The following is a 15,825-nucleotide window of genomic DNA, read 5'->3' on the forward strand; positions in this document are numbered from 1 at the left end:
CTCTTAAAACTCTAACAACTCAACTCTAGAACAGGGCTCTCCTATCATCAAAGGCTCTAGCAAACTCTAGCATACATCCAATCTGCAGCCTCTGACAACACTAGATGGGGATGCAGTTGATCTTACATGTCATGATGCAGTCATAAAATGTTGTATTCTTTTGAAACTTTAATAATGCAGATAACTCAAAAACAGGGTTGGTCATTCTACAAGTTCTTACAAACTCTAAACAAGATATGTCCAGTGAACAGCTCTAGAATGAGGTGTGCAGTTGACACCACAAAGAAAGAGATTGTCTATTCTTCAAACTCTAATAACTCAGATACCTCTAGAAAATGGGTATTTGCATTTCTTGCAAACTCTAGAACAGGATATGTCCTATCTGCACTCTACAGTAGCTCCAGAAGAGGTGAAACTGGGCTTCCCAGCCAGTCCTTGTCTGCTGCATGATATTAGTTTATCTGCATTTATGAAATTATTCCCATTAATTTTTTTCTGTGTTTTCTTTTTATACTTCTTGCTTCAGGGCTTTGATGATTTCATTTTTGCATTTTTCGCTGTGGAGATGATTATAAAGATGTTGGCCCTGGGAATATTTGGGAAGAAATGCTATCTAGGAGACACCTGGAACTGCCTAGACCTCGTTATTGTGGTGGCAGGGTAAGAGTTATTATTTCTCTAAATGTTTTTTTTTTTTAAATGATATCGCTATATAAACCGACTTGTTTACAATAATTGTTGTTTCCGTGGATCGACAACAAAGTATAACGTTTAAATTGTACATTTGTTTTTTTAATACCTTCAGTTAAAATAGTAAAGAATTTAAGACATTTTTAGATCATTTAAGGGATGGTTAAAAAAGGCATATCTTACATGTCATGATGTGTCACCTCTTGTATGTGGCATTGTACTTCCATTTACAGTACTCATGTTACTATCTCTACTTTCTTTCCACCATAAACTCAGCATTCGTTGCTTTATAGCAGTAATTCTGCAATAATTTTACACATTCTGGCTTACTTAGTCAATTATCTGAAAAGTTAATTTACATTTAAGACATTACTGCCAGTGGAATAACCACTGGATTAACTAGAAAACACAACATGTTATGGCTGGCAGGTAGGAGACCCAGTTCCAAGAAGTCTGGGAGCAAATTTGATACCAGGGCCGGTGACCACTGGGTGTAACTTGCAATCCCTTTATTCCAAACTTCTCCTTATCTACTGTTCGTATGGGGGAAGTGGGGCGGGGTTGCCACCTGGCTGGTATTTTACTGTAAGGCCTGAGAAAATAATGTTTTATCCCAATGTTCTTAATAGGTTAAAAATACATGGGGCAGATTTATTAATGTTCAAGTTGTGATTTCCACAAAAATTCGAGTTTTCAAGTCTATTTTTTTGGTCAAAATTCCCATTTTCAGATAAAAAAATTTTTTTTCGAGATTTATTATACCCCGACCCTGAAAATAGCTTCAATCTAAAAAAAAACCCATCTACAATCTATCGAGGTCATGTAGGAGTCAATAGCAGAGGTCCCTTGAACCATTTGAAGATGTTAATAGCCTTCATGATGTTCAGAGGGTTTTGTCCGAAAACTCGATCGATGTTGTTAACCCAAAACTCGTTGATTAGAGTTTTTCCCACTCTAGTTTTTTTTTTTATTAGAAGCCATTCGAGTTGTGAGTTCATTCGAGTTCATTTGATGTATATAAAACTCTAAAATTCGACCTTTAATAAATAACCCCCTTAATATATAGGAAGGCTGGTATTTATTTACAGAATTGGTGGAAATCCTAGGTGTGTGGGGCGGGTGGCAGTTGCTCCTGCGAGTCTCAAATACACCATGGACTCCTTTCAAGGATGCCTGTTATCAGGACTGTATTTAGGTCTGGTGGTGCCCTAGGCATGTGCATGCACCAATCACAAAGAAAGGGCTACCACCTGCCCCCTTAGCTTCACCTCCTGATTTATTGTAACGTGTACAGAGATAGGCTGGGGTTCATTTATTTTGTAAAGCACTTTTTTCCTTTATATGCACCTGCTGGCCACTCTCCCTAAAGCTTTAGGCACTAGCCCTCAAAGAAATCCAGACTCTAATGAAGCTGTGCTTAAGAGTTAGATGATAAATCAGGGGCATTAAAAGCTCAACTGGGTTATAAAGAAGCGAGACTTTTGCAATATCAATATCCTACTAACTACAGAGGTAGATATGGGGGATTAGTAATGTCTGTCAGCTGCCTTTGCAATAAACACTATAAATGTTTTAAACTAACAGACACACAGAGGTGCCATTAAACTCCCCTGCAATTAGAAAGTGCAATGAGCTGATAGTCACTGGGGAGAATCGTTCAGCCGGGGAGTTGGTGGCGTTTTGATGGGGGTGCCGGAGCTTTATGGTGTGAAAAACAACACAGGCAATTCAGCAAATCCAATCGAAAATGAACTTTCATTATGTTACATGTTATTTCTAAGATTTCTAGCCTTTTGTCTGCTAAGCATTTTATCTCTCTAGGTGGGAGGGGGAAAAACTATTCTGTATAGACACCCAGGAGCTTTGCTAGGGAGTGCCTCCCTAAAAAAAATCCTTTAAAAAAATTGCCCTCCACCCACTGCTGGACAATTTTAGCTAAATCCTGCAGCGGAACTGAGCAGAAGGAAAGGTTACTCCTCCCCCTTCCTTGATTGGCGCATTTGAGATCCGTGATCAGTGAGGGAAGGAGGTAGTTTGAGTTCTGGTGGCTAGAGCAGCATTGGACCTAAATACCGCCCTGTCACCACCCCAGTTGGAGTTGCCACCATGTCCTGCACCTCATATCACTTGAAAGCAAATGGTGCTGCATTTGTGATCAATATCTGGATGTATCCTTACCTGAGATCACCGGGGAGACCTTTTTGCTGCCCCTGGTAAAGTTTCCACCTTGCCTCATAGCAGGATCACCTTAAAAAACAATCACGGCACCTTTTTTTACTTATTCTGATATTTGTGAAACACAGAATTCCACCCAGACAGGATATATTTGTACCCGCCACTTCAGCCCGGCAGTCATGTTTCTGCCATTGCAAAAGGTCAACTTTGGGATGCAGATGGTGCAAACCACAGCCCCTTTTTTCCCCTCCCTGTGTTTCTTTTTATTTGCATCCAATTTGAGACACAGGCTGGAATTTTCATACGAGGTGTTACCCAGTCTTGTCTTGTATTTTTTGTGTGTGCGAGGCAACGCTGCCTTATTTTCTTTGCCTTCACGTAGGGGAAAAACGACACCCTCGCCTTTTGTGAGTTCTTTCCTTCAAAAACAAAGCAGGCACCTGGTTTGAATTAAAGTCTGTTTCAGCGCACAAGAATCCCCTGGCTGCAGTGAAGAATCCACATAAATATCCGCACACCACAGCCAAGAATATGAGTGGTGTTGCCGAGGATTGAGGCGTTTCGGATCTCATGTCTTACCGACTTTGCGTGAAGCACAGAGTAGCCTTGGGGAGCTATTTAATGAACTGGAATTTCCTGGAAAGGCATTCACTGCTGACAGGCGCGCTGTGCCTTTAAAATGCTGGCTCGCACAAAGTCTGGGATTAGTTTAGGAGAAGGTGGTGGTGGTGAACCCCTCGGCCGCTTAATCAAAAAGTGTCTCCCCGTCCCACATAAAGCATTTATTCGCACGATATAGAGTGCACACAAAACACACGCCGCGTGAGGCTTTCTACTGGCCCAATGTCACGTTGATCCCTTTCATTATTAATCACTCGCAGTCCAATGGAAGGAGAATATAAAGGGTTTTATTCAACAAAAACATTGTATTTATTTATGTTCTTGTGTTTAGGATGCTGGAATATTCTCTAGACCTCCAAAATGTCACCTTCTCCGCAGTGCGCACTGTCAGAGTCCTCCGCCCACTGAGAGCCATTAACAGAGTGCCAAGTAAGTGTCCTTTCAGGGTTGTAAAATGTATGGCGGCCATTGTGCACGAACGAAAAGCATTGCCCGCATGGCAAATACAATTGGCCCTTTGTCTGCAGGATGGCCAGGTGGGACTTTGTTATTTGTTCGGTACCAGGTTGTCCATTTTCATGCCCTCCTGCTGCTGTTGAAGTGCAACAGCTACTGTTCTGGTCAAAGCTGGATGAACAATGGGGTAGAAGGATCTGCTACTACAGGTCCATTTGCAAATACAGGCCCATCATCAACAAGGAAAGTTAAATTCACTGGGAGTTAATCACTTACTTCATTCCCTCTGACCACCATGATGCCATCTTGTTTCATCTTCCGCCCTGGCCACATGAGCAGTATCATAAACGTTCTGACTTTTATATACTGTGCATGTACTGGGCCACGGGCGACGCAAGGGATCCCTGGAAAGATTAAACAAGATGGCGCATGGTGCTCAAATGGAAAGACCCCAGGATGGAGTGCTTTTTACAGAAGAGGAGTGCTGTTCTGGGGTAAATAGTAAGCGATTTTATTCATGGGGGCGGTGTTTAACAAATTCGCACCTCGGTAAAATCGACTTTATTATTATTGGGGTAACTAACTTTTGAAAAGTGATTGTGACTTACCTTCTCCTTTAAGAGGGTGTAGCTTCAGGTACAGGGGGGATAACCATTGTAATAAGTCCCCCCAGAGTTTCCTGGAGGTTGCATAGGGCTAGCTGGTACTAGATGTAAGTCACCGACTAAGGCTGGGATCAATATTTATAAATTTACTGGCAATGTACTTCGTAATTATCTTTGCTTTCCCCTGCACAATTACACCCCCCCCCCAGACCCACACCCATTTAAGCTCCTGATTCAACTCAATCGCTGTTCCTAAAACAACCAGCATCCCACCCCTGTGGATGTCGCCGTTCTACCCTCTCAGCTACTGGCTGGTATTATATCTCAGTGCAATTGCAAATAGAAACCAATCAGTAATTCCTTTTGAATAGCAAGTTGGAAAATGAAAGCAAATACCTGATTGGTTGTAGTTGGCCATGCCATGGCAGTGATGCAAGTTAGCAGCTATGTTGGTTAATCAGCCCTAGTATATTTGAATGTCTGTATTCAGATAATACATTAGAGCCGAGTTTCAGAGCTGCCGCCTTTTTCTTGTTTATTGATTCTAAATCCAGCGATGGGGTTTGTGCCAGGAGGAGACGGTTTATATACTGTCAGTCAGTCTGTCACTTCCACATATAAATATCCCTGATTAAATGAGGAAACAACATTTATTTATGCGGTCTTCCAAAAAAAAACCCCAAAAAATACACTTTTTTTTGGGGTTGTTGATTTGTATTTGTATATAAATTTATATATATGGAGCGTGCAGCAAAAATGCCTTTGTTTGTAACATTTAAACGGTTCTGTTGAGGGGCTTTTTTTGTTATTTAAACAACTAAAATGGAAAGAGAAATGTAACATTTAATGACAGGTCTTTTCAGTGACCTTTCTGCAGAACTAAACTGGTAGTGCCAGGGAAAATATACCATTTATAAGTATTTTGTCCGCCATTATATACACAGTACAGAGGGTCCAGTATGGGTGAGTGCTGCCATATTGTTTCCTTAGACAGTACAGTATGAGGGTATAGATATTGTGTGCCCAGAACATTCCTTCTCTGTATATTTGTATTTATACATATATGTTGGAGCTGTCATATTGTTTTCCTTAGACAGTTTAGTATGAGGTTATAGGTTATTGTATATTGAATATATAAATACAGTATGCAATAAAGCTGGACATTCACTAAAAGGCAAATTGTCGGTAGTGACCGCTTATTACACATCGAACCACTTTGCCAGGTGCAATTTTGCTACCGCTACTCTAATTCACTAATATGCGAAGTTGCGCCCTGGGTGGAGAACACTGGCGACTTTTCGCTAACGTTACTTCATCAGTGAAAGCATTTCATAGCGAAAATGCGCTAGGATTCGTTTGTGCCTAGCGAAAATTCGGTAGTGATCTTGCGCTTAGGTCAATTTGCATATGGCGGGTAATTTAAAGTTGTATGGACGCCTTTATTATAAATGTTGGTGCAAATGCTTGAAGTTACCATTTTTATTGCAAATGTCCAGGGAACCTTAATAAAGACAAGAGAGTTAATATAATGCCCTAGACATGAGCCCACTGTAAAATGAATGTTCCATATGTTATGAAATGTCTGGAGAAAACTGGTTACCCAAAAAAAGTTTGCAGGCAATCCCGTTTCAAAAAAGGAAAAGTCTCCAGCATTATTGGAACTTAAATGCATTTTCGGCACACAGGATATGATGTAAGTGACATAAGATTGAGGAAGCTCTAGCTGCTTTTCACCTGGTCTGAGGTGGCAAAGGCAACTCTAGCGAAAGAGGTAACATTCAGTAAAATCTGCGCTTTAGTGATTTTGTGGAGTTACGACCATTCGCCAGATTGAAAAGTCGCCTGGAGATAGAGTGCGAACGAACGCTACTTCACTCTTTAGTGAATCTGCCCCCAAATCTGCAGTTTATTAATCTGCGTATGAGGGAGAATCTCTCTGTACAACAGAAAGGAACCCATCAGTGCAGAAACTGGAAAGCCTGGAACACATGATGCATATGATGTACAAACACAAAGTCTGCAGTCAGAAATCTAGAATATAAAGCTTCCCCCATGATCAATATAGATATACGCCCAGCCAATAAAAGATAAAGATAAATTGGGTTGTGAAGGTGTCAATGGGAAGTCTCCCTTCAACTACACTATTTTGGCACTCGTTGCTGCACTCAAGGGAAGCGTTTTTCGTGTTTGTGTGTGCCTGGAATGATTAATTAAGAGGTCACGGAATGAACGTTAGTGCAGTGGCCTCCAGGGGAAACTTAATGAAGTCTCAGTTGCAGATGGTCCCGTGGATAGATGAGAAGGATCAATAATGTTAGATAATTCAGACATGTTGTGGTTAGAGTCGGCCCACCAAGCAGGAAGTTTCAAAAACCAATAGTGTAACCATGAGGCATCTCTTATTAGGGCTGCACCATGTTTGTGATGGAATATGCAAAATGCACCATGTTAATTAATAAATAGTTCTTTACCCTCATTGTCAGTTGAATTATCTTTAACTCCTGGATCCCAATTCCATATTATCTTTAATCTACAGTGTCAACCTTTCTCTCCTTTGTTTCAGGTATGCGCATTTTGGTGACCCTGCTGCTGGACACCCTGCCCATGCTCGGGAATGTCCTTCTCCTGTGTTTCTTTGTTTTCTTCATTTTTGGGATTGTGGGAGTTCAACTGTGGGCGGGGCTTCTAAGAAACCGCTGCTTCCTTCCTGAAAACTTCAGTCTGTAAGTTCCCTTTTAAAATGCAACCAGGGCAGTTGGGAATCTCTGGGTGACACCTCAAGGTGTCTCTACTCTATCTGACAACCTTCATACAGTAGCTGCCCAACATCTGCAGTGCAGTGGCACCAATAGCCCTATGCTTGTTGATCATATACTGTTCCAACTGATCTTTCTAAACGTTTAAATGCAGGCGTAATAATAGTAAGTACACACAGATGCATTATACAATCTATCACGTTCAGTTATACAATGAAGCCAAAAGGGCACATACCAATATACAGTACAAACTGTCCAGCAAGGAGAATGCAATCTATTAAAAAAACACATTCATACAACAAAATCTGTAAGCCCCTACTCTTGTACCCAGTCCAACCACTTATCCCAGATTTTATGAAATTTCTTAGTGCTACCTCTTTTTTTATAGATCAGGGTCTCCAAATTGCACAGTAGTTTAATCTCCTGGCACCATAGTGCCGATGTGGGAGGCAAAGGGTCTTTCCTTCCTTGTAGCAAGGAAAAAAAAAGACCCTGCAGGTACGTAAAGGTATCATTAAGGCCAATAACAAAAATACCCACTCTAACAGTTCTAGAGAGTTTCGTCTCCATAATTGCATCCAACGTACCAAAGATCTCTGTCCAGTACGATACCAGAGCAGTGCACTCCCATACCATGTGAGTGAGGGAATCGTTTTGACCGGACACCTGGGACATTCGGAGGAGGACTCAGGGAAAATACTATGTAATTTAGCTGGATAATAATAGGCCCTATGTATTAAATATAATTCTATCATTCTGTCCATAAAATTAAAGGAAACTGATAAAGGTGAAGCCAACAGCTCTTCCCAGTCTTCGTCCTCAAGCTCCCCAATCTCTCGCACCCACCTCTCTTTAAGGGACACTAAGGGTTTATTGAAGAGCCCCACATAAAGCTTGGAGATAAGGCCCTTTGTGGAGTCCTTTGAAAAACAATCCACCATGCTATATTGGGCTATATTGGGCTAGCTGAATTGGATGCAGACTGTGCTGATGCTTCCGGTGTCTCTCAATTTGAATTTACCGTAACCATTGATGTGGGAGCAGATGAAGACTGTCTCGCAATGTTTCAAAAGGGACCATTGCGCCCTCCTGCCATACCTCCCCTATAGTATGGATCCCACATCTTTCCCATATCAGATTCCTACCAATTCTAGTTATGCCTGGGAACTAGTAGTTATCCCACAGTGGAGTCTGGGGTAACATTTTATTAATTAATTTCCCCCAAATTGTATGCATATACATCATAACCTGATTAGGATACTCAGCTGCCTGGGGCTTTTTAATGAGAAGCCATTGAAATGGAGAGACTGTGCCTCCTAGCAACAACCCTTGCAAATGATATAGTGACTGATGAAAGGACCCCTCAAACCAAACCACAAGATGGCTTAACTGTGCTGCCAAATACTACAAAAAGACATTTGGGAAGGAAACCCCCCCCCCCTGGAATTTATCTCTAGTTAACGTACTCAGACTCAATCTAGCACGAGTACCCGCCCAGATCAATTGCCTAAAGCAAGTGTGAATTTTGGTAAAAAATATTTTTTTAATCCAGATAGGAGCTTGTAGAAGAACATAAGTCAGTTTGGGGAGAAGTATAGAGCTGAATTCTGCCCATTGGACTGAGCATCAGAGACTCCCAGTTTAATCTTTTTCTCTAGAATCTTTAACAGGGGCAAAACATTTAAATTATAATATTCAGAGATGGGTAATGTAATCACCACCGCCAGATAGGTGAACTTTTTGACTATAGGAAATGGAGAGTTCACTACTCCTCTTTGCACTTGTTGTTCATCCACCAGCATTATACTAGATTTAGCAACAGTTGTAACCAGTCCGGAAAGGTGAGCAAATTTGGTTGTGACCCCTGTTAGGCTCTGTAAGGAAGGGCCCAGATCCCCTAAGTACACATGGAGGTAGCCCTACACACATGAAATGAGTAAGGCTACCTCCATGTAACTGAATAAACTTTTTTTTCTGAAGACTGAGTGCCTGCTCTACACCAATACTACACTAGCTGAAGACTCAGGGCAAGCCTGGGCTTCTTCCAGTTCTTGGCAAGTTTTGTGAATTTAAAAATGACCTGCCAGCACCGTGGCCATGGCTATTGTCCCTTGGCTGTTGCAAAAGGCTCAATGTCCCCCACCATGTAAACACTACCACCCACAACCTATTTATGCTTGATCTGCAAGCCTTGAGGAAGCAGAGCAGATCAAGATGTGGGTTATTCAAAACAAACGGTTGTGACGCATAGAAAAAAGAGAAGAAATTGCACTAGCCCCGGTATTCTTTCTCTGTATATCTGTATTTATACATATGGGTGGGAGCTGCCATGAGTAAAGTATAGTCCTACTCAGTAGGATGCCAGAAGATGGTAGTTGCTATGTTCACCTCTTATGTTCCTTGCAGGCCGGCTTCCTTGGAATTAGAGAGATACTACCAGACGGAAAATGAGGATGAGAACCCTTTCATTTGCTCTCAGGCCAGGGAGAATGGAATGCGCTACTGCCGCAACGTCCCCGCCATGAGAGAGGAAGGCCTGGAATGTACACTGAACCAATATTTCTATAACAATACCAGTAACACCTCCTGTGTAAATTGGAACCAGTATTACACCAACTGTTCGGCTGGGGAGCACAACCCATTCAAAGGTGCTATCAATTTTGATAATATTGGGTATGCCTGGATAGCGATATTTCAGGTGAGGCTGTCCCTTTAAATGAACACTATATATAGTTTAGTAAAACAGACTTGTTTTAAGGGGAAATTATTTATTTTGAAAAAGTTGCTCCTACTTGCACAGTTATTTAATGTAATGAAATGGTTTATTCTCCTACCCTCTCTCACAAAGCAGCAGTCCTGCCCTGCTTTATGGCTGAGATTCTAGCTATCTTTATAACAGAGCATTTTGTCACAGTGACACAGATCCTATCTGATCCCCATCGTAAGCAGCAGCCCTGTCCTGCTTTATGGCTGAGATTCTAGCTATCTTTATAACAGAGCATTTTGTCACAGTGACACAGATCCTATCTGATCCCCATCGTAAGCAGCAGTCTTGTCCTGCTTTATGGCTGAGCATTCTGTCTATGTGGCACAGATCCAATACGCATTGTAAGCTACAGTCCTGCTCTACTTTATGGATGAGATTCTAGCCTGTGGCTTGACTTGGCAGAACAACCCCCATGAGGGACCCGAAGAAAGACTGGCACCCAGTAAGAACCTTGTTACAGTGCACCATACATAATTCCGTGTGGTCCAGGGAATTACCTACAGTACACTCATATTTCTGTGCAGGAAGCTGACTTGTGCATCGTACAGGAGAATTCCTATACTGACATAGTTTTATGGTATCTCTCTGTACAGGCTATGAGCAAACTTAGGGGCTGTTCCTGCTGAACTGTGATTCGTACAGTGAAAAACCTCTGCTGCCATAGTTTTATGGTATCTCTCTGTACAGGGTATAGGCAAACGTAGGGGCTGTTACTGCTGAATTGTGCTTAGTACAGGGCAATACATATACCAGCATAGTTTTATGGTCTCGCTCTGGACTTGAACAAACTTACTGCTGAATGAATTGAGTACTCTGTGCAGTATGTAAGTGGATTTTAGCCCTCCAGATTCATCTGTAAAGCAGCTACTGAGATACTGAGATGAGGGCTGGGGTTTAGTAACCTCCTGCCTTTTTTATTTGTATATTGTCATTAAATGTCCCCTTTAGCAAAGTAGCCAAAATAAACTCTTGTCAAAGTGTTTTGCCCTCCCCCTTCCTAAATCAGTCATTATTGAACTTTTGTAGATAATGGGGTGATTTAATTCCTAAAGGCTCTGCCCCCCTGTCTATTCCATGTTGGACTATTCAAGTCTGTTTCTGAGAATTATACTCTACTCTGTCTCTTAATACCCCAGTGCAGCCCATAAATATTTATTCTCTGTGCCGATAGGGTGTAAATTTTCCTACAACAGCGACCACAGCCTTCACACTTTGTTTACCCCGTGATTTATTCATGAAGTCGTGTGTGCAGAGTGGGTGCAAATTACTTCTGGGTCACATAGAGCCCTGGCTATTCTCTGTGGCCTCATTAATGGGAAACCTTTTTTCCCTTTTTAAGACACATTGACAATCGTGCTCCATGCCTTAATGGCAACGCCACCTGACTCATTTATCAAGTGCCGTATCGACGGCAGCAGCTGAACACAGGGAGATACATGCATTATACGTGTCTATATTGCTCTTTTAGTCACATATGCTGACCCTCAAAATTGACAAAAAGGACACATTTAAAAGGAAATCCTGCAGTACAAAATATAATTTACTAGGGTGAAATACCTAGCCAGATCCAAAGCCTAATTTGCATATTCAAATTTGATAGGAATTAAAAAATTGCATGGACTGTAAAAACAAAATTGTTATGTTCAGTCGTCTAGAGTGTCGCAGTCACATGAGTTTAAGGGACTCATGTTGGTTGAACACCATGGATTCACCAAATTCAGGATTTGATTTGGTGATGGTGACAAGTGGACTGGGCAGTTAGAGGGGGCGGTACGTGGACGGAGGGAGTGCCAATACCACTTGGCCCAGCTCTGTTTGCAAATATGGACTTACTTATGTGCAAATCCAGAACCAAAGTGGATCTATTCCTAGAATTTACAGTAGAGGATACAGTATATACAGGACAATAGGGTGCTCAGGGCTAGGGTGGCTGTAAAAAGGGTTTCTATGTTAATAAAAAAAAGGTTAAATGACACACACTGTACTCCACCAACCACTGCTTGGTTAGATTTTTATGCTAGTTGCCCAATGCTGATAAATAAACCCCTTAGTTTTATTGGCATAAAATAACATTCCATTACCTATTGTGCCCCAACTATAGAGAGATGATGTTCCAGTCCTATCATTATAAAAAAGCTTATCTGATATTACCATTTAGTGCAGTGGTTCCTACTTGCCAAACAGCTGGACCCCTTGGGGCACTTGAAGCAGCCGAAAGGGGGGGTCAGCCTAAAGCCAATTTAGGGTTAGATATGGGGATAGGGGAGCTTATTTGCTCTTTCTAGTGATGTATTAAATCAAGGGTTTCATTTGGGATTCCATGGCCTCCCCAGAATCCCACATGGCACATGCGGCCAGAGGGGTGGGCAACAGGGAGGTAAAAAAGAGAACTGTGAAAATTATCTGACATGGCACCTGCTTTGCAGAATGGTATTTTTGAATTGACATCTTCTTTCTAATGCAATGTTTAGGTGGCCATACACACATACTCACCGCTCATTTGGTGAGGTTGCCAAACGAGCAGATCTTGCCTGATATGACCACTTTGAGGTGGATGATATAGAGCTGATCTGATTGTGGGCCCTAGGGCCCAATGATCAGATTACAGATTGCAATGCTGGGAATGTTTTTAAAACTGCCCGATCGACATCTGCCCAGTTTTTTAGCCAGATATCAGTCGGGAAGCCTGTTGGAGGTCCCCATACACTGGCCAATAAATTGCCGGGTTAATGTGTCAGCAGCTTTTATTGGCCCGTGTATGGCCACCTTTATGTCCGGCTGAGACCGTGCGGGGGGGTCCGTGACGTCAGTGGGTGTGTCTGTGACATCAGTGGACGGACCTGTGGAGTCAGTGGGCGGAGCTATGACGTCAGTGGGCGGACCCGTGGTGTCAGTGGGCGGGGATATGATGCGGCGATCAGCGATTGGCCGATCGCCGTGTCAATCAAGGGAATCCCGTCCGGTTTTCCTTATTTGGAAAACCGGGCAGGAAGTATAGACCCGGGCAGCCCCTCAAAATACCGGGCTGTTGGTTGGTCCCAAAATGGTTTTGTTGTGGGGTCCAGAACTCCAACCAATCAGAAAAAGTTTCATTATTCAGAATGGGCGTATGTAACTGTGGCGGCAACTAATTACACCTAAAGAATGACTTTCCCTCTGTGACTTATCTATGATGCTAGGGATCAATAATGCCTAATTACAGTTGCTAGGAGACATCAAAAAACTGTCATGCAGCAGAAAAAAAAATATATTGCATGGGGTTTTCTTTTGAAGCGGCATTTAGGCCGCATCATTTTGTTTACGAGTGTTACATAACTGACGTCACCTGTAAACCTCTCATTTGCAGGTTGTTAAAAATAAAATCTGGCTTGATAAATTGGTTTGAGATTTTGCAAAGTGTTCGTCGTGGGCCAATAAAGAAGGCAAAGTGAACATTATTGTTTTTTCTTAATGAGCTAATGAGCACTGGGCAAATATCAAGCGTAGTGCCTGTCTGACAATGGAATCCTTTTTATCTGGGGGTAATGGAGATGTATTAGCTTTTCCCCTGATGTCATGTCATGACGGGGCTGCCCCAAAGCCAATCTTTGTTGCTAAAGTGGCCTTGAGGGTTTTTAATGTTTTTCAAAGATAATTCATCAGCATCATTTTAATGTAAACATCCCCTCCCCCGCCTTTGATAAATCAGCCAGTTGGCATCTGCACACAATTTGGTATTTACAGAATCGAGGGCATGAATTAAGAGCATGTTTAACACGTGGGGCTGGAGTGAGATGGCAGGGCAGGTGAATATTACCCCTGCTCATTAGCAAAGAGGTTAATGCTGTAATCCATATTTGCATGTGAAAGAGTAATATTTTATTAGATTAGCAATAAAAAATATTTTCTAGTTGGGTAAAAGGATTATATTATCTTTTGCCCCCTTTCTATGCATATATTCCAGCTGCCTGTATAGATAATCAGTGGGAACAATCTAAATGGCATATTGTTGCTTTACAACCATGGGGAGCAGATCTCTCCCCAATATGCCCTCATTGCGGTGGGCGATATCCGGCTGATCCAATCGTGGGCCCTAGGGCCCAACGTTCAGATCATAATGCAGCCAAGACGGGCGGTCGGATCGCGGGACAGATGCGGTCTGCGATCCGACGGGATTTTTAACTCTGCCCGATCTACATCAGGCCGAGTTGCGGGCAGATATCGAATGGAAAAGCCAGTCGGAGGGCCCCACACACAGGCCAATAAACTGCCAATTTGGTCTGTCGACAGCTTTTATCGGCCCATGTATGGCCAGCTTAACATTTCAGTCTCCCAAAACGGGATAATTAAGGACGCATCTTCCCCAATCTAACCTGGCCATAGTCAGCTACACCTGATCTGGTAAATAGGCCCGGACTGGAAATCTGTGGATTGTGGCAAATGCCAGAGGGGTTTCTGTAAGATGCCATAGACAGTCACTATTTATTGGGGCTGTTTGAGCCTCTGTGTACTTGAAATATCCTATTTTGGATTACAGTTTGCTTGTTACTTGTAATGTCCCTGGCCCACCCAGTTCCCCCTTTATGCCCCATAACTGCCCCACCTATGTCACAACTCTTCCCTCTTTTTACATCACCGCTCCACCTTCCTGTACATTATATGCCAGCCCCTTTTCTCTGCCGGCTGGTATTGTGTTTGTTTTGTGTTATGTTCCAACAGAACCCTGATCCACCTGAAAGTTATCAGAGAAGAGTCATCCGGTCAGTTCTAAGCACAACTACATCACAATGCTTTTCTATTTGCTTAAATTAATTTTCTACCCACTGTATACGGAACAGCAGGTGGAGCTGTTGCTTCCAATTTATTATCCATTCTGCAAATTGTACAACTACTTAGAAGTGCACTCTGAGCAAATTTATATTACTCTGGTTCGATGATTTAGATCCACCCAGCCATGTCCCAGATCCACCTCCATCCCCACCAACCTTTTCATTACTGATCAACCCCCCTTAATAGCTACCTCTATTTTTTACAAGCATTGAAGGAAAACTATACCTCCAGAAGGAATACTTAACCAACTGATAGTTAACATCATATTAAGTAGCTTATTAAAAAAATCATACCAAACTGGAATATATGTATCAGTAAATATTGCCCATTTATATCCATGAGTTACCATTTTGTGATGGTCTGTGTGCTGCCTCAGAGATCACCTGACCAGAAATACTACAACTTTAACTGTAACAGGAAGAAGTATGGAAGCAATAGACAGAACTCTGTCTGTTAATTGGCTCATGTGACCTAACATGTATGGTTTGTTTGTGTGCACCGTTAATCCTATGATCCCCACTTTGTCCTAAGTGTAAAGAGCAGAATTTTCAAACTTTCACTATATTTTGTCGAGTCCATCTATTAAAAAGCTTTGGGAGAGAGTCACCTGTTTTATTAAAAGGTCAATTAAAATTGTAGTTTTCTATTTAGGAGCAATGGCACATACTACTAAAAATTATATTTTTATGAAAATGGTTTATATTGATTCTAGGATTTTACATATGAACTGTTTTATGCGATATCTTTTTATAGAGACCAACATTGTTTGAGGGTGTTGTTTTCCTTTAAACTACAGCTGAAGGGTTACCCACAATGCATTTGCCTTTAGACTCCTTCAAAAGGCTCCTTCATTGCATTGTGGGACTTGTAGTTCCTTAACAGCTGGAGAGCCAAGGTTCCAGATCCCTGGGTTACAGGATTGATTTGTCTCCTCTGTATAAAGAAG

At 42.0% G+C, this 15,825-nt stretch overlaps 1 protein-coding gene across 6 annotated transcripts in view; it reads left to right on the top strand.

Moving 5' to 3' along the window:
* Positions 1–15,825, top strand: part of cacna1g.L (calcium channel, voltage-dependent, T type, alpha 1G subunit L homeolog) — a 116,122-nt gene that overhangs the window by 61,075 nt on the left and 39,222 nt on the right. For all 6 annotated transcript variants that reach the window (XM_041577179.1, XM_041577181.1, XM_041577182.1 and 3 more), the window contains exons 3-6: positions 527–660; positions 3,818–3,915; positions 7,111–7,270; positions 9,710–10,001. In XM_041577179.1, the coding sequence (XP_041433113.1) occupies positions 527–660; positions 3,818–3,915; positions 7,111–7,270; positions 9,710–10,001 (684 nt within the window). The remainder of the gene's footprint in view (positions 1–526; positions 661–3,817; positions 3,916–7,110; positions 7,271–9,709; positions 10,002–15,825) is intronic.

The sequence above is a fragment of the Xenopus laevis genome, chromosome 9_10L, assembly GCF_017654675.1.
Source record: "Xenopus laevis strain J_2021 chromosome 9_10L, Xenopus_laevis_v10.1, whole genome shotgun sequence".
Taxonomy (NCBI): Eukaryota; Metazoa; Chordata; class Amphibia; order Anura; family Pipidae; genus Xenopus; species Xenopus laevis.